General features: G+C 38.9%; 3 protein-coding genes across 10 annotated transcripts in view; 2 read left to right on the top strand and 1 right to left on the bottom strand.

The window, feature by feature from the left end:
• Positions 1 to 822: 822 nt before the first annotated feature.
• Positions 823 to 6,682, top strand: LOC105188292 (solute carrier family 35 member F2). 5 transcript variants are annotated; one of them, XM_025302925.1, is made up of 9 exons: positions 823 to 1,166; positions 2,038 to 2,150; positions 2,655 to 2,848; positions 3,507 to 3,669; positions 3,995 to 4,151; positions 4,248 to 4,458; positions 4,754 to 4,815; positions 4,899 to 5,082; positions 5,731 to 6,682. In XM_025302925.1, the coding sequence occupies exons 1-9, from the start codon at positions 1,048 to 1,050 to the stop codon at positions 5,764 to 5,766; spliced, it is 1,239 nt and encodes a 412-aa protein (XP_025158710.1). In that variant the 5' UTR covers positions 823 to 1,047; the 3' UTR covers positions 5,767 to 6,682. The 5 variants fall into 5 exon arrangements, with proteins under 5 accessions (XP_025158710.1, XP_011147983.1, XP_025158713.1 ...); XM_011149681.3 differs by having other exon boundaries at positions 4,688 to 4,815; positions 5,731 to 6,680; XM_025302932.1 differs by lacking the exon at positions 823 to 1,166 and adding an exon at positions 1,243 to 1,519 and having other exon boundaries at positions 4,688 to 4,815; positions 5,731 to 6,680.
• A 2,857-nt stretch (positions 6,683 to 9,539) lies between these two features.
• Positions 9,540 to 11,176, top strand: LOC112589377 (uncharacterized). The gene is made up of 4 exons (XM_025302396.1): positions 9,540 to 9,820; positions 9,963 to 10,142; positions 10,630 to 10,750; positions 10,839 to 11,176. The coding sequence occupies exons 1-4, from the start codon at positions 9,681 to 9,683 to the stop codon at positions 10,872 to 10,874; spliced, it is 477 nt and encodes a 158-aa protein (XP_025158181.1). The 5' UTR covers positions 9,540 to 9,680; the 3' UTR covers positions 10,875 to 11,176.
• Positions 11,177 to 11,641: 465 nt separating this feature from the next.
• Positions 11,642 to 19,104, bottom strand: part of LOC105188294 (transcription factor Adf-1-like) — a 118,793-nt gene continuing 111,330 nt past the window's right edge. For 2 of the 4 annotated variants that reach the window (XM_025302981.1, XM_025302974.1), the window contains 5 exons: positions 13,135 to 13,297; positions 12,681 to 12,791; positions 12,492 to 12,599; positions 12,297 to 12,410; positions 11,647 to 12,088 (listed from right to left, as the gene is read on the bottom strand). In XM_025302981.1, coding sequence (XP_025158766.1) covers positions 11,818 to 12,088; positions 12,297 to 12,410; positions 12,492 to 12,599; positions 12,681 to 12,791; positions 13,135 to 13,169 — 639 coding nt within the window. In that variant the 5' untranslated portion in view covers positions 13,170 to 13,297 and the 3' untranslated portion in view covers positions 11,647 to 11,817. Of the gene's footprint in view, positions 12,089 to 12,296; positions 12,411 to 12,491; positions 12,600 to 12,680; positions 12,792 to 13,134; positions 13,298 to 13,427; positions 13,669 to 19,104 lie in introns of those variants that run through there. The other 2 variants (XM_011149683.3, XM_025302970.1) reach the window with 2 other exon arrangements.

Here is a 19,104-nt window from a genome sequence, read left to right on the forward strand (position 1 = left end):
GCGTCTAGCGAAGGTGTTCGGACACGGAGAAATTCGCGGCTGAATCTCGAGTTTCGAGCGCTCGCCCGGAAATTAGCGAAATTGAACATATTTTTCCAACTTTGTAAGGACCGCTCGAAAGGTGCCCACCGAGACCGGGGGAGTTTCCCCCTTTAGACCGGCGTCGATCGATCGAAGGTAGACGAAAGCCCGAGAAGCTTCCTTCGGCTGACGTTACGGGTACGTTGTTGAATCGATGGGACGCGGCGGAACGGACTGCACAAATTTACATATTCATAGCGTTACAATTGCCTTCTTTTCATACGTCGGGTGATCGTGTTTGTGCATAATTTTGCCGCTGCGTCGCAGCGCGCTAATGTTGAGATATATGACATAGTATAAGAGTAAGTTGAAGATACTTAAAAAGTTTATATAATGTGCAAATCTCTATCGCTACGAGAAAAATGCGAACCTTTTCGACATTATTTATGACTGAGCTCACAGTATATATCCGAGAATGTCAATATATTGTAAATAAAAACTCTACGACAGGATTACCTGATAATAAATAAAGACATACTTCTTTACTCGGTTGTTTCTTCAGCATCTCTCTCCTCCTCTCCGTCTCCCATCGACGCGCATCAATTGCATGCGCTTAGTCGAGGTTAAACGACGCAGGACCACCGAGGGTCTCCGTTTTCCAGCGAAATTCGCAGAAATTGCCTCGTTTCAACGAATTTTCCCGAATTACACCACGACATTCACCCTCTGTACTTTGGTACCGATCGGCGCGATCGATCGCTCCTCCCGGCGATTCCGCGCGACGTCACGAGCGCGCGACGTCGCGTCGCGTCGCGTCGCGTAGCGTCGCGTCGACGTCGGCGTCCACGTCCGCGTAGTAAAATCTCGTATTTCCCGTCGCGAGCACGCAGCCAGCCCGAGGGAAAGCGGGGAGAGAAGCAACAAGAGTAAAAACGGCGTGTCCCTCCGCGCCGAAGGCGGAAGGAGGTCGCGCAAGCGCCTCGGCCGAGCCGCTCGCCGGTGAGGGTGAAAATCTTCAGGGTGAAAATGCACCATGGCATGGGAGGGTCAGCGGGCGATCGTCACGGCGCTCAAAACCTGGCGATGCAGGCAAGGAACGGGGTCTGCGACAAAATCGAAAATTACATATCCGACCTGGCTCGATGGTACGTGAGTAACCGCGGGGGCGGCAACCCTAAGCGCCCACAGGACGCCACTGTGTGTGTTTTCCGCCCTGTGCCGAGTCGGTAGGGTCGGAGGTCGGGGGGAGGGGGTGGACGACCCGGGCATGAAAGTAGCGTGTTTAGCTTCCTTTGATCGTGCAGCTTCTCGCGATTGGTATTGTAACGTGTAATCGTGGTATATACGTGGACTTTAGTCTCGATTGCAAGCTCCAGGACGTTAGATTGCGCGGTAACGACCGACGACGAGTTCAGACAATCGTAACACCGTCCCGGAAATTCGGACGATAGCGTTGTGTTGGTGCAGTTTCGCATGTCCTTTGCGTGTGTGAAATTTGGTACAATGCTCTCGCTGTGTTGACATACGTATGCTTCAATTCCCGCGGCTGACGTTTTACTTCAGATTTAGGATTAGAAAGTTGTTGGATTATCTGCAAAGTCGTTTCTGTTGTGAAGTCTATTATTGTCAAAGTGAATCCTCTTATCTCGGTATACTTGTTATGACATCGTGTCGCGTGGCTAACCAGGGAGCGTGATAGATACTTATCCGGTCAATGTTGCGTGATACTGCTTGTCAGAATAAGCTTAAGAGTGAGACGATGTCCGCATTTTATTGAGAACTAAATAGATTGCCGCTGAAAAATTAATTGGAGGAAATGGAGTTGATCCTCTCCGCGGGATGATACTTAAATTCTAAGATACCGAAATATTTATACAAATATTTATGATGGGGACGTAACAAAATTTAGATCTTTCAAAATGTTCTTGAATTTAATTGCAGGAGTACATCTACTCTTGCATATCTTTTTCTTTTGATGAGATAATAACGACTGTTTGTTGATGTATTGCGAAACAGGGCGGTATGGAGGGCGATAATAATGGGCCAATTTCTCTCATTGGTGCTATGCTTCATGACACTCGTAAATCATCACATGAACACCGCCTCCTACAAACTCTCGCTTCCAACAGGTAATTGATTTAGGACCGATAATTTTACAGTGCCAAAGATTTAAATCAATATGACCGCCACGAGTTCGTATTGACAATCTCCGATGTGTCGCACTTATGGCAGAAAGGTATATCTTTTCTAACACCATCGCGCTCTTACAAGGCAACTTGTGTGAGTGTAAGATTTATTTTGCGCACACAGAAAACCGTTTGGAGAAATGAACCGATTTCTTGGTCAAATATAAACGATTCAGAAATTTCGTTTGAAAATACGAGAATTCTAATTGTGTTCAACCAAAAATCTTGATTATTCAGATTGAATTCTAATAGTTTCAATTGGAATTTCGTATCGTTTAAATTCTTTTCATTCGACTAAATATTTTTCTCTCCTCTCTCTCTCTCTCTCTCTCTCTCTCTCTCTCTCTGTGCATATATTTATGACGTTCAAACTAGAATTCGTTGAAACTGCATCTACAAATTCTTGCTCGAAACGGCTAATTGACTGTCGTCGTTTTTGCGAGATAGGGCAAAATCTCCCGCACTATGTGATGATGTGCTTAGTCTACACGACGTGGATGTCCTGCAGAGGCGCGGGGAATGGCCTAATTTCCGTCATAAGGGCCCGTGGCTGGAGATACTTGCTTTTAGCGCTGATCGATGTAGAAGCATGCACCCTCATCACTTCGTCGCATCAATTTACCAGTCTTGCCAGTATACAGGTACGTGGACGTACAAGTAGACCTCTATGGCGAGATATTACGGATGAATTCATACGTTTATCTCTCACAACAGGCTCGCATCAATATTTACTTAAAGCTTCGTTATATTTTATTCACAATGTCGCTTATGAGAGAACGCTACTTCAGGCTGACATTCTCTTCGCTCGTTCATTCATGTTCGTTCTCTCGCTTTCTCGCGCTCATCATTTTACATTGCCTTTATCCTTGAGGATTAAATAATTCATAAAAGGGACTGCCGGTCTTTCGTTCTCGCTCGCATTTCATTGTAGCGAGCATGTCATTGTAACGCGTTTCCCATCGACGTCGTTCAATGTACGATTTCTTACTCGCACGCGTAACTTCCCCCGCGTCGCTGCGGTTGTCGTATCGGTGCTTTCTAACGAGCGTAGTACTCGCGTCAGCTATGAATGGCGTATGAAACAGGTATTGTAACTGCACGGCCATAGTGAAAAAGGAGGACGCTGGGTCTTCGACCCAACAATGCTTGTTCTCTCGTTGTCCGAGCCACTCGTTCTCAATCAAACGCCGCTATGTGCAAGTGTGTTGCAAGCCGTTCATTGTCGCGCGTTCGCGCACGTCGATTCCTTAACGTTGCGAATATTACGTGAAATGAGAAAAGGAAAAAAATATGTTTCAGCTCCTCGATTGCGTGGCGATACCGGTTGCCTTGGTGCTCTCGTTTCTGGTGCTGGGTGTTAGATACCGAATGGTGCACATCGTCGGCGTGTCCGTCTGCTTGATGGGCGTGGGATGTTTGGTTTGGGCTGGGATAGATGACAATAACGACCCCACGGCTACCGGTAATCATCGACGACAGCGCGACACGCTCCTTCGTTTTTAGAGGAGAATCGTTCTCAAAGAAGTCTCCGATAACCGTTTGTCCGAGCGGCGTCCGAGATCGCAATTGATTAGATCGTAGTTAACCAAAGCGAATTTAATTGTGATCGTGATGGAAGCTAACTTTATATATAAAATATGTACAAGATGTGTAACGTGTGAAAAAGAGTGCGTTAAATTAAAGTCAATTTCACGAAGGCGATACCAGGGCGCAGCGAGACACGCTGCTCTCCGTACGATGAAGAGAAGCGCCTGGCAATTCACGTAACGCACATTTTGTCGCACCAGGAAAGAACCAACTCGTCGGCGACATGCTGTGTCTCGGTGGCGCAGTATTGTTCTCGGTGACGACGGTCCTGCAGGAGCTGGCGGTTAAGACGGTCGACATTATCGAATACCTGGGCATGATCGGATTCTTCGGCACGATATTGAGCTGCATGCAAATGTAAGTACACCGTCGCCAAGGGAAGTAGCCGAAGAGATGCTCTCGCGAGCTTTGCGCGGTGAGTGCACATTTCCCGCTTCGTTCGTTTCGCCGCAGCGTTGTCCTCGAGAGGCTCCAAATCGAATCGTTTCATTGGGACAACGCGCCGGTGATAACGATCCTGATTCTCTACTGCATCACGCAGTTCATGTTCTTCTCCCTGGTGCCGGTGATTCTGTTCGAGTCGGGCGCCACCGCCTTGCAGCTGGCGTTACTCACCTCGGATTCGTTCAACATTCTGATGGGGATGCTTAATCATCACTACAAGGTAGGTCGCTGAGTCACGTCGACTCGTCGTTCGCTGCGTTCAGAAATCTTTCACTCGGTTTGATCGAGAAATGATTATGTTCTTGTGTGTATTTTATCTTATCTTATTATAGCTTTACCTTCCTTTTTTTCCCCTAAAGATCTTATTGTATCTTTAACTTTCTTTCTTTTTTTTTTCTACGGCTCAAATCACAATACGATGATGCGTCCTCCACTGCGTCTCGTTCTAGTTTCACTCCTTGTATTTCTTCTCGTACACACTCACGATGACCGGCATATACATTTACGCGATAAAGAGAACGCCCATGTCGACGAACTCACGGAGGCAGCACATCGAGCCGCCTATCCCGGATTACAGGTAGTGTCGCCGTTTTGCGGCGATTCTAGTCGCCCGTTGCTCGAGCGTTTCGAAGCTAAAGTTAAAAATTATCTTATTTTAAGACACATGTCTCATCCCGACGTCGGCGAGGTGGAGATGGCCACGAGCTCCGGCATGTCCGTCGTCAGCGGCACCCTCGACATGAGGGCGTCCACCCTCTGTAGCGAGAGGGAGACGATGGACGCGACGAGCCTACCCCTGAGCGTCAGCTCCGACACGGCCTTCACCTCCTTCTACGGCAGTCAGGTAAACTTAAAGGTAGCATCGAGATCGGTGCCGCGCGTTTCCTCCGATACGTATCTCGATACGAGCGCCGGTGCAATCAGCTCGCCTTGATGTCCGTCGGGGACGAGCTTGCGATCGGGGCTGCCGAGTCCAAGAGATCTTACGAGCGTCTCACGAGGCAGACGTGCTCCGCGTGATTGATCGCTTCCTTCGGGCTTCAGCGAGGTCTGTCTGTCGATGACGCGCACGTGACTTGACATCCAGTCCTTAGGAAATCTTCTTACGGTTGCAAGAACAAATCGCGTTGGTCGCATTCATTCCCGGAGATCAGCAGTAGAGTCGTCGTAGCCGCGTTCTTCGTAGGCCGTCTTCGACGCATGTCGTACGTCGTATGTGAAAATCGCGTGACCGGCTGACTCACGCGAAAGTAAGAAGAAAGAGCAAACGGCAAGTAAAACATTGTAATTAACTTTGAGATAGTCGTGGTGAATCGCGCGCCTGATTCCCTCGTAATCGTATACGAAGATACGACAGATGGATTAATCGCGCGGAGCTACGGAGGAGCTTTCGACTTTTCGCGGTGATCGATCTGCCTCCGACACAAGACGCGGTTTTCGTGATCTCTTTCTCAGCACTTCGTGGTGTAAATGAAATCTATGACGGTTTCAGGCTGCGAACGGGAACAACAGTTCTGCCTGTGATTAATAAGCGGAGGGGAACGACTGCCTAGAGTAGAATATCGTGCGACTTGTTCGTTCAAAGTACGACGTCTCAGAGGCCCTTTGGGAGCACGGAGGGATGTTTGTATATCGATGATTACGCGCGAACGCACACAGTCTCTTTTTAGATAGCCGTATAAAATTATTATTATTATTATTATTATTATTATACTGTATCGATTGTGTATTTAACGATAAGACCATAGCCGCGCCGTCTTTGAGTATCGTCAATTTCAGTGTGATTAGGTATTATTTAGTAGAGCGTTATGTATATGGTTGACTTTCCTGCAATTGTTCATATTGCTTGGTCGCTGCATCGTTTATTCATCATGACAATCTGTTTGAAAGTTCACAGCAGGCTCTATGCTCGATCTTTATTGGAATCAAACATTGAATGATATATCTGATCATCATGATTTTGCGACACTCGCGAAATTTGACTGTAGTAGATAAATAATTTTAACCCTGTGGAATATACTTGTTAATTTAATTAGAGACTTGCTCAATATACGTAGGTTACACGTAATTCATATTTTATAGACAGATTCACATTTTATAGGTGACTCCCGATCGTTAAGCTCGAAGACGGCCGTGAAATCAAAATGTGTAGCGAATTAGATGTTAATATTTCTTCTAGCCGACAACGTTCCCAGCATCGTTTATATAGACGCGGGCTAATTCTTCGCGAGAGAACAAAACGTGCCAAATGTCAAAGTCTGTTAGCACCCAGATCGTAGATCTAGGAGAATATAAATGCAAAACGTATACTCGTCTTACGTACGTCGTGTACTCATTTCCACTTGAATTTTTTACATTAACACGAATTACTCTCGTGGACGTTTGTTATTACTATTACGATTGATATATACTATAGTATAAATATATATATATATATACACACACACACACACACATATATATATACACACACACACACACACATATATATATATATATATACATACACACACAGAGATATTTATAAGTTACAATAAATATGATATATAACGAGGTTTGATCGGGGAGGAAAGTTTTAAATAATTTAATCGGACGAACTCTTCGGTCGACTTAATTAGTATTACGGTCAATGTAAGGCGACACATTTAACTCTATTACATCGTTCTATTCTTCTATCGCGATAGTACGACTTCCGCAGTCACAGTTTAAACGCTCCAGTGCGCATCATTTGACACAAAGGAAAAAGGAGAAAAAACATGTTCATAATCTGTTCATTTGAATACCATCGTATACTCGAGTAACACGATTAAACTACTGTTCTTATTTATGCGCACTATATCGCTCATGGTATTCCAGTAATAACACTAACAACTAAATCTATGATATGCGAAAAATTCATCTTTTCACTGTAGTTTCACTTTTACGTTAAGATTAACAATAAATCGTATTGTTCGAAACCACGAAGGGTTTACAGGGTGAGCGGAAAATTTAAATTCGACATTATCTCAGTCTTATTGTTACACGATACTAATTCATATGCTATTGTGTCCAAATATTTGATAAATTACTTATAAAATACGTAACTGTCGCTGAAGACACATGTTAGTTAGAGAGAACAGAGAACAAGCTGCTAATTATCAGTCAGCGAAGTTTTCTCGTATATTGTGGTTGTCTATTCCCTTGAATTTAACTATATGAAATATGTTCAACACTTTGCACTAAAATTTTATGACAGATGAGAAATATATTACATAATTGATCGTATATTACATATTAACTGTTATATACGTAAAAAGTCTTAGTTCTCTGCCATTATTTTGGTATCTAGTATATCAAAATGATTGCGTTACATTAAAAAAAAATATACTTTGTAATGACTCTGTAATATTTTGCACATAATATTACATGTTGCATCTCTCCTCCGTGTTTATTAGTTTATTAATATTATTATCACGTATAGAGAGATGCTGTTTTGCTTAATACTTATAAAAAAAATTGTTTAGCTTGTCCCTGAGGACAATTATACATTTGTATATTTAAAAAATAATTTGTACATATTATTCTTATTGCTAAAAAATATTTTGTGATTAGTAGAGATGTGCAAACTATTCGAATTCGAATCGAATCGAATCGAATCTAATGTAATTCGATTCGATTCGAATCTGAATAATTCGAAAATTTCGAATCGCGAAAATTCGAATACAAATCAAATACATTAGCATTTACACGTATCATCTACAAAAACGGCCACCTGGGCTTGTATTGTATGTTTGAATCCTTAATTGTAATTAACTTGTAATTAACTTAACTTATAATTAATAACTTAATTATAAATTACTTTAAATATTTAAATATATATTTTACTTTAAGATGATATTACAATATCAATATTCCCTTTCATATTAAAATCTTCCATCATTATTTGCATGTTTAATAGTCATATTAAATTTTTTTAATGATTCGACTCGATTTATTCGACTCGATTCGAATTCGAATTTAAAAAATGAGATTCGATTCGATTCGATTCAACATAAAAATTCTTGATTGGTACATCTCTAGTGATTAATATGTGAAGTACGGTATAACGCGATTCACACATTTTCTAACATAACAACCAAATTACCAAAATCAAATAATAGTTGAGTATATTAAGAAGTTCAATTAATTACCCCTGCACTTCTGCAAGAGGATTATGAATAAAATTATCATTATTTATAACTTTAGGAGGTCTTTAGCTAATTATGAGTAATGATCAAAATGTTTATTAGAAATTCATTTACTACAATGTTAGTTATTGTTACGTTATTCCGAGTCGAAATCATCTGTAACTTTTTCTAACAACAAAATGTTGTTTTATATAAGTAGTATGTATATTTTTTTTAAATAAATTAATTAATGACTGACTAGTAGCTGCCGATTATATGCATATTACTTGATTATTAATGATTATTTTATTTCCTAAAATTTATGTAAAGAAATATCTTTTTTCCTACACACCTTTATATACATATATATATATATATTGCTATTTTATTTATACACAAACTAAGAAAATATTCGTATGAATTATATTAAAAATAAAACATTATCAGACTTGTGTTGAATAATATTTCATTTATCCTACGAGTATTGTCTTTGGATTATCTTAAAAAAATCTTAAAAAAAAATTATATATTCTCATATTTTTTCAAAAAAACTTATATTTTAAATAAACGTACGAACATACCGTTTATCTCGTTCACATGACTATGGCTGCGTTCCGATTGTTACTGCCAGTACTGAAAATCTATAGTATATGTGACATAAACTATGTATTTTCAGTGTCGGCAGTGAATATTGATATGGAACGCAGCCTATATGTAACGGCTCCAAAACTAAAGAAAGATAAGCGAGGAGCACATACTTTTACTTAACACATAATGCATAACGCATAACGCAAAGTATGGCACAAAGCAACGCACATACAAATGCGCATAAGATGTTTATGATAAAAGGTTTGGATATTTGTAATAGCTGGAAGAACGATGTATTGCCCATGTATTTCTGAGCTAAGGCTAGAATATGAAAAAGACATTTTATATGAGCAAGTGAGCGTAATATTATCGTCAATCTGAGAAATTCTAATTAGGAGTACAATAAAGAGAATAAGTGTTAAAGCCTAGAAATTTGTTGGTATTTTTTCGTATATTATCGTAACTGATATATGTAATAATTTAAAAACTAATATTCTAAATATGTTTTAGGCCTTAAAGGACTATAGGAAAATGGAAAATATGAATAATATTCTTCTTTTATCAGCTTTGCAATTGTGTTTGTTGGTTTTATATGTTAAAGAATACCGAGAAAAGAAATATCCAAGTCGGAGTTGGTGAATAAGGCCCATTAATCTGGAACGTCCCTTATATGGGGATTATGAACACCTTTTTCAGAGACTAAAATACAATGATGCAGATTTATTTTTTCCGGTATACTAGAATGAATAAAGAAACTTTCAAGCTTCTATTAAAAAAGACAAAGCCGTATTTAACAAAATCAAGTAAAAGAGCATTTAGTCCAGAGCATCGATTGATCATAACTCTAAGGTAATTACTATTGTTATAAACTGTTCAATTTAAAAATTAAATACTTATGTGTAAAACAATATTTTTCAAAGTGTTTCATAGCAATATTTGTTTATCAACATTATTAGCATATCTATTTGTGTATCAACATTATTTTTTGCAGGTTTTTAGCAACTGGAGATCAAATACTATCACTAGCTCTGGCTTTCAGATGTGGAGAGTCGACGATTCGAAAAGTCATACAAGAAACATGTCAAGTTATAACTCAAGTATTGCAGCCATCTTACCTTTGCTTACCAACAAAAGAAGAATGGAAAAATATTTGCAGCGGTTTCTTGGAAAGGTGGAATTTCCCCTATTGTGTTGGGTTTTTTGACGGAAAACATGTGGAAATACAAGCTCCGCCTAAATCCGGGAGCTTATTCTTTAATTATAAAAGGACATTTAGCATTAATGCTTATGGCTGCATGTGATCACAAATACAACTTCATACTAGTCGACATAGGCTCATATGGTGGAAATAGTGATGGTGAAATTTTTACTTCTTCTGACATTTATTTGGCCTTACAAGAAGAAATGTTTCCCAAAAGGGATAGCAAATCTTGTTGGAAGCAACATTACATTACCATGTTTTTTTCTTAGAGATAGTGGTTTTCCGCTGATTCCACTACATTCATGATGCGACCTTCTGGAAAATTCTGGAAAAGTATTAGATGAGAGGAAAGAAATCTTCAATTATAGATTAGCAGTTTGGTTAATTATTATTTTTATTGTAATATCGTATTGTTTTTACTTAGTTTCATCTTATCACGTGTTTTTTTTATTTTCAGATTATGCAGAGCCAGGCGTACTATTGAAAATACCTTTGAAATTTTGTCTTCAAGATGGAGGATCTACCGAAAACCAATTAATACGCATCCGAAATATGTAGACAAAATTATCATGGCGATCGTATGTCTACATAACTTTATTAAAGCTTAGGAAAAATCGATGCAAGATGAGGATAGAATATATTGCCCTTCTCAATTTGTTGATTCAGAGGATGCTGAAGGAAACAATCTCTGGGGAGTGGTGACAAATGGTGAAAACGCATTTTAAGGACATATCTCCCACTTCCAAACATCATGCGACTACAATTGCATATAAGCAACGAGACAAATTGGCTGACTATTTTCTGATACAACCTGGGGGAAGTTCTCTGGCAATACGAGCATATAAGAAGAGGTACATTGCGATGACCCAATGCAAAATATGTTTCTAAATTCACTCTGCATATTAAAATTAACGTGTTATACACTTTTGAATATTATAAAATCTTGCCACCAGAAGCTTATGTCAATGTTGTATCATAGTAGTCACGTTTACGAGAGATGAATTATTTTCTTTTTCGTCATGAGAAATATATGTAACTGTTTATTTATTTTTGTAATGAAATGATTATATAGCACAGAAAAAAAAATAATGGAGCAAAAAAATACATATGTTGCATTATTCTATGCTAATAATTATAATATAAATAATATACTCTTAGTTATTAAAACATTAAAATATTACATACAAAAAGCATAAAGATACATGTACTATTTATACTATTTAGTATTTGTACATTATTGTATCATTTATAATCGTATCACATATCACGTAAAAAAAAATAAATATATGTCACTGCACCACTTTTTGTAACATATTACATAAAAGACATAAACATATGTATGACTAGTATCAATTCGTACTTGTACTAAATCATATGACTTGTAATTACATCTCACATAAGAGGAATAAACATAAAATATCATCAGACTTATAATTATATATTGCATAAAAGAAATAAATATTACACGTTTTACTATTTGTAATTACATGTCGAATAAAAAAAAAAATATTTATATCAGTGTATTTTTTGTAACATGTGGCATAGTGTGCACTTTGTAACATGTGGCATAAAAGAAATAAACATAACATGTCGTAATACAAATTGACATGTCATAAAAAAATTAACATACCATATATAATTATGATTATACATCATATAACAGACCCAATATTGCTTTCTTTTTTTTTATCTTCATATTTTTGGTCATATTATTAAGCGCAGAAAGTATCAGTTGGCAAAAAGCCGAATCTTCTTCTACTTCCGGTTTTAAAGATGACTGCGAAAAAGGAACACATGTATTTTCTGATGAAGAAGTCACTTTACCAATTGCATTTTTTAGAATATCTGGCTGGAATTTTCCTTCTGGCTTTATCCGTTGTCCAACTACACTTTTGGTCCATGCATGGCTGGAGTCACTTGAAGCAGATACAAAAGAAATATTCGATGATGCATTTAAAGACAAGTCCAAAATTAATGAGTTTCTACTTTAAACAGATTTTAAACATGTCATTATTATGTGTCTACGTATTTATATATAAAAAAAAGTATAAAAACTTTTTATAAAATAAATTCTCCAAAAGTGAGAAATCTTACAAATAAATTTCTGTTTATGGAAATACTAACTCTATATGTTGCGAGATATTTGCTGAAGATATACTGCTCTTTGTTGAAGATTTTTTCACAGTAGCAATGTTTGTGGCTAAGTTATATTCTTGTTTGTTATGTAACCTTATATTTCTAAAACAAAATAACAGAAGTTTCATCATTAGTTTTCAAATATAAAATTCTTTCTTGAAGATTTATTAACATCTTACACACTTTTGAACATTGGAAGATGTTGGCACCGGAGATATGTTTTTGTTGTGTATCTTAACAGATACATTTATGGGAGATGAGTTGTTCTTTTTAGTACAAAACTTAAAATCTCTGAAAAATAACAGTTTTCATAACTGATTTGCAAATATAAGATTCACTCTTGATATGAAAATGAATCAAAATGTTACGCACTTTTGAACATTGAAAGATCTTGCCAGTGAAGGTGAGTTTCTGTTGTATATCATAGCAGTTACGTTTACGGAAGATGAGTTATTTTCTTGTTCGTTATGAGAGCTAAAAGTTCTAGAACAAAATAACAAAGGTTTCATTACTATTTTGCAAAAATAAGTTTTTGATATGAAGCTTCTCTCTTCATATGAAAATTGTTAATGCACTTTTGAAAATTGGAAGATATTGCCATTGTAGCTATCTTTTTCTTGTGTATATTGGTCATTGTTTTAAAAAATAAAGAAACAATGTTAAGAATATGTAAAAATATACTTTCCATATTGTGTAACATACTATGTAGATACTCTTTAGAATGCCTTTATTATATCCTTTGGAAATCTGTGGTCTGAATTTTATTGTTTGCAAAACATAAAAATATTATATTATTCTTCATTTTTTTTATATATATTAATCGTACCTTCTCCTTTTAACAAATCGTTCCAAGAATTGCATGTTATTGAAAAATTCGAATGTTTTTCTTTTGCATGCTAGACTTCCAGTTGTTGTTTCTTCTTGTCGTTGTTTCCTTTCACGTGTATAGCGCTCTCTCAGTCTTTTCCATCTGGATTGACATTCATCCGCTAACAATAAAAATGATATTAATTTATTACATATATAATTAATATCATTTATAATTATTTTAGATTAAAAGTGAATTACAAGGATTAAATTAACGAATAATTAAAAGTCAGGAAGACATTATATATGTACTTGTCATATCCATAATATTTGCAATTTCCAACCAAGCATTTTGCTTTTTCATACTATCTTTAAAATCTGTTAGCTCATTATTATATAGGTACGGATGACCGTACACTAAAGAAATGAGCAATGGATCATTTTCCACTACTTTTATTTCATTTCTTTTATTTTGTGTATCTTCCAAATATTCATCCTCTTGATATTGCGAACGAAAATAAACGTTATAATCCATTTTTCTATCAATATTAGATATAGGTTATAACAGATATTATAACAGATCTTCTTTTTTAATATTGGAACAAAGCATCAGTTTGTTCTTACGCCCCTTGCACAATGCAAGCATTTAGTACTACAACCGCTCACTGAGCGTTAAATGAGTTCTTGCATCTGATTGGTGTATATTTTTAAAACTAAAGGTATACACCAATCAGATGCAAGAGCTCACTTCGCGCTCAGTGAGCGGTTGTAGCATTGAATGCACCCATTGCCAGGCAACAAGCAATAAGAAGAAAAATAGACCAATCACAATCGACTATTACAAGAATAATCTATTGTGATTGATCTATTTTTATTCTAATTGCCTGTTGCTTGGCATTGTGCAAGAGGCTTTACTTTCGTTGGCCTTCCAGACAGTTGGATGTGGTTTTCGTCATTTCGAAACTACTCGTCATTTTTTACTATTGGAACTGTGTGTGCGTGATCAACGTATTTCTTATGGGTCTTCTACAATAAACAAATAGTCATACGTTGTAACCAAATTGACCAACGACAGTCGATTATTTTTGAAATAATCAACTGTAATTGGTCAATTTGCTTATAGCTTATAATTAATTGCTTATTGTAGGTCTCTTAAAGCCCCTTGCACAATGCCAGGCAACAGGCAATAAGAATAAAAATAGACCAATCACGATAGATTATTCTTGTAATAGTCGATTGTGATTGGTCTATTTTTATTCTTATTGCTTGTTGCCTGGCATTGTGCAAGGGGCCTAACATTCGTTATTAAGGCCGTCTTCCAAAATTTACTGCCAGCGCGGAAAAGTTATAGTTTACGTGACACAAACTATATATTTTCAGTACTGGGAGTGAATTTTGGAACACGGCCAAAGAATGGCGTATAAAGATATTGGCCGCGTTTAGTACAACAAAGTGATCAGAGAGCGCTTAGTGATTATTGTCTGTGATTGGAGCATACTATTAGATTCTTCATAGACCCAGAAGTATTTTACTTTAATCTTCGATATCTCCTAAACGGTTAGAGATACAGGCCTGGCTCTGGCACCAAAATAAAGTCCTCTCAAAACCTTACATTTTCGACTACAATGATGACTCGCTACTCCCAGTAGAAGCGGAGATATCAACGGAGAAAGGTTGGAAAACTTTAATCTTCGATATCTCCTAAACGGTTAGAGATACAGGCTTCGGACAGGTACCAAATTAAAGCCCTTTCAAAACCCTACATTTTGGACTACATGAACGACTCTCTACTCCCAGTAGAAGCGGAGATATCGACGGATGAAGACTGGATATCGACGGAGAAAGGTTGGAAAACTTTAACCTTCGATATCTCCTAAACGGTTAGAGATACAGGCTTCGGACAGGTACCAAATTAAAGCCCTTTCAAAACCCTACATTTTGCACTACATGGACGACTCTCTACTCCCAGTAGAAGCGGAGATATCGACGGAGAAAGGTTGGAAAACTTTAACCTTCGATATCTCCTAAACGGTTAGAGATACAGGCTTCGGACAGGTACCAAATTAAAGTCCTTTCAAAACCCTACATTTTGGACTACATGAACGACTCTCTACTCCCAGTAGAAGCGGAGATATCGACGGATGAAGACTGGATATCGACGGAGAAAGGTTGGAAAACTTTAACCTTCGATATCTCCTAAACGGTTAGAGAGACAGGCTTCGGACAGGTACCAAATTAAAGCCCTTTCAAAACCCTACATTTTGCACTACATGGACGACTCTCTACTCCCAGTAGAAGCTAAGATATCGACGGAGAAAGGTTGGAAATCTTTAACCTTCGATATCTCCTAAACGGTTAGAGATACAGGCTTCGGACAGGTACCAAATTAAAGCCCTTTCAAAACCCTACATTTTGGACTACATGGACGACTCTCTACTCCCAGTAGAAGCGGAGATATCGACGGATGAAGACTGGATATCGACGGAGAAAGGTTGGAAAACTTTAACCTTCGATATCTCCTAAACGGTTAGAGATACAGGCTTCGGACAGGTGCCAAATTAAAGCCCTTTCAAAACCCTACATTTTGCACTACATGGACGACTCTCTACTCGTAGTAGAAGCGGAGATATCGACGGAGGAAGGTTGGAAAACTTTAACCTTCGATATCTCCTAAACGGTTAGAGATACAGGCTTCGGACAGGTACCAAATTAAAGCCCTTTCAAAACCCTACATTTTGGACTACATGAACGACTCTCTACTCCCAGTAGAAGCGGAGATATCGACGGATGAAGACTGGATATCGACGGAGAAAGGTTGGAAAACTTTAACCTTCGATATCTCCTAAACGGTTAGAGATACAGGCTTCGGACAGGTGCCAAATTAAAGCCCTTTCAAAACCCTACATTTTGGACTACATGGACGACCCTCTACTCCCAGTAGAAGCGGAGATATCGACGGATGAAGGATGGATATCGACGGAGAAAGTTTGGAAAACTTTAACCTTCGATATCTCCTAAACGGTTAGAGATACAGGCTTCGGACAGGTACCAAATTAAAGCCCTTTCAAAACCCTACATTTTGCACTACATGGACGACTCTCTACTCGCAGTAGAAGCTAAGATATCGACGGAGAAAGGTTGGAAATCTTTAACCTTCGATATCTCCTAAACGGTTAGAGATACAGGCTTCGGACAGGTACCAAATTAAAGCCCTTTCTAAACCCTACATTTTGGACTACATGGACGACTCTCTACTCCCAGTAGAAGCGGAGATATCGACGGATGAAGACTGGATATCGACGGAGAAAGGTTGGAAAACTTTAACCTTCGATATCTCCTAAACGGTTAGAGATACAGGCTTCGGACAGGTGCCAAATTAAAGCCCTTTCAAAACCCTACATTTTGCACTACATGGACGACTCTCTACTCGCAGTAGAAGCGGAGATATCGACGGAGAAAGGTTGGAAAACTTTAACCTTCGATATCTCCTAAACGGTTAGAGATACAGGCTTCGGACAGGTACCAAATTAAAGCCCTTTCAAAACCCTACATTTTGGACTACATGAACGACCCTCTACTCCCAGTAGAAGCGGAGATATCGACGGATGAAGACTGGATATCGACGGAGAAAGGTTGGAAAACTTTAACCTTCGATATCTCCTAAACGGTTAGAGATACAGGCTTCGGACAGGTGCCAAATTAAAGCCCTTTCAAAACTCTACATTTTCGACTACATGGACGACCCTCTACTCCCAGTAGAAGCGGAGATATCGACGGATGAAGACTGGATATCGACGGAGAAAGGTTGGAAAACTTTAACCTTCGATATCTCCTAAACGGTTAGAGATACAGACTTCGGACAGGTACCAAATTAAAGCCCTTTCAAAACCCTACATTTTGCACTACATGGACGACTCTCTACTCCCAGTAGAAGCGGAGATATCGACGGATGAAGACTGGATATCGACGGAGAAAGGTTGGAAAACTTTAACCTTCGATATCTCCTAAACGGTTAGAGATACAGGCTTCGGACAGGTGCCAAATTAAAGCCCTTTCAAAACCCTACATTTTGCACTACATGGACGACTCTCTACTCGCAGTAGAAGCGGAGATATCGACGGAGAAAAGTTGGAAAACTTTTACCTTCGATATCTCCTAAACGGTTAGAGATACAGGCTTCGGACAGGTACCAAATTAAAGCCCTTTCAAAACCCTACATTTTGCACTACATGAACGACTCTCTACTCCCAGTAGAAGCGGAGATATCGACGGAGAAAGGTTGGAAAACTTTAACCTTCCATATCTCCTAAACGGTTAGAGATACAGGCTTCGGACAGGTACCAAATTAAAGCCCTTTCAAAATCCTACATTTTGGACTACATGGACGACTCTCTACTCCCAGTAGAAGCGGAGATATCGACGGATGAAAACTGTATATCGACGGAGAAAGGTTGGAAATCTTTAACTTTCGATATCTCCTAAACGGTTAGAGATACAGGCTTCGGACAGGTATCAAATTAAAGCCCTTTCAAAACCCTACATTTTGGACTACATGGACGACCCTCTGCTCCCAGTAGAAGCGGAGATATCGACGGATGAAGGATGGATATCGACGGAGAAAGGTTGGAAAACTTTAACTTTCGATATCTCCTAAACGGTTAGAGATACAGGCTTCGGACAGGTACCAAATTAAAGCCCTTTCAAAACCCTACATTTTGGACTACATGGACGACCCTCTACTCCCAGTAGAAGCGGAGATATCGACGGATGAAGGATGGATATCGACGGAGAAAGGTTGGAAAACTTTAACCTTCGATATCTCCTAAACGGTTAGAGATACAGGCTTCGGACAGGTACCAAATTAAAGCCCTTTCAAAACCCTACATTTTGCACTACATGGACGACTCTCTACTCCCAGTAGAAGCGGAGATATCGACGGAGAAAGGTTGGAAAACTTTAACCTTCGATATCTCCTAAACGGTTAGAGATACAGGCTTCGGACAGGTACCAAATTAAAGCCCTTTCAAAACCCTACATTTTGCACTACATGGACGACTCTCTACTCCTAGCAGAAGCGGAGATATCGACGGAGAATGGTTGGAAAACTTTAACCTTCGATATCTCCTAAACGGTTAGAGATACAGGCTTCGGACAGGTACCAAATTAAAGCCCTTTCAAAACCCTACATTTTGGACTACATGGACGACTCTCTACTCCCAGTAGAAGCGGAGATATCGACGGATGAAGACTGGATATCGACGGAGAAAGGTTGGAAATCTTTAACCTTCGATATCTCCTAAACGGTTAGAGATACAGGCTTCGGACAGGTATCAAATTAAAGCCCTTTCAAAACCCTACATTTTGGACTACATGGACGACCCTCTACTCCCAGTAGAAGCGGAGATATCGACGGATGAAGGCTGGATATCGACGGAGAAAGGTTGGAAATCTTTAACTTTCGATATCTCCTAAACGGTTAGAGATACAGGCTTCGGACAGGTACCAAATTAAAGCCCTTTCAAAACCCTACATTTTGCACTACATGGACGGCTCTCTACTCCCAGTAGAAGCGGAGATATCGACAGAGAAAGATTGGATAACTTTAACCTTCGATATCTCCTAAACGGTTAGAGATACAGGCTTCGGACAGGTACCAAATTAAAGCCCTTTCAAAACCCTACATTTTGGACTACATGGACGACTCTCTACTCCCAGTAGAAGCGGAGATATCGACGGATGAAGACTGGATATCGACGGAGAAAGGTTGGAAAACTTTAACCTTCGATATCTCCTAAACGGTTAGAGATACAGGCTTCGGACAGGTACCAAATTAAAGCCCTTTCAAAACCCTACATTTTGCACTACATGGACGACTCTCTACTCCCAGTAGAAGCGGAGATATCGACGGATGAAGACTCGATATCGACGGAGAAAAGTTGGAAAACTTTAACCTTCGATATCTCCTAAACGGTTAGAGATACAGGCTTCG

Source organism: Harpegnathos saltator, unplaced genomic scaffold (assembly GCF_003227715.2).
Source record: "Harpegnathos saltator strain DR-91 unplaced genomic scaffold, Hsal_v8.6 scaffold115, whole genome shotgun sequence".
NCBI classification, from domain to species: Eukaryota; Metazoa; Arthropoda; class Insecta; order Hymenoptera; family Formicidae; genus Harpegnathos; species Harpegnathos saltator.

Bases quoted from the DNA above. Each gene is read 5' to 3' on its own strand.
- LOC105188292 (XM_011149681.3), top strand. From the start codon at position 1,048: ATGCACCATGGCATGGGAGGGTCAGCGGGCGATCGTCACGGCGCTCAA. The intron at 4,816-4,898 runs GTAGTGTCGCCG...TCTTATTTTAAG, and splicing joins CCGCCTATCCCGGATTACAG to ACACATGTCTCATCCCGACG. The intron at 5,083-5,730 runs GTAAACTTAAAG...TGACGGTTTCAG, and splicing joins CCTCCTTCTACGGCAGTCAG to GCTGCGAACGGGAACAACAG.
- LOC112589377 (XM_025302396.1), top strand. From the start codon at position 9,681: ATGATGCAGATTTATTTTTTCCGGTATACTAGAATGAATAAAGAAACT. The intron at 9,821-9,962 runs GTAATTACTATT...TATTTTTTGCAG, and splicing joins CGATTGATCATAACTCTAAG to GTTTTTAGCAACTGGAGATC. The intron at 10,143-10,629 runs GTGGAATTTCCC...TTTTATTTTCAG, and splicing joins TGCAGCGGTTTCTTGGAAAG to ATTATGCAGAGCCAGGCGTA.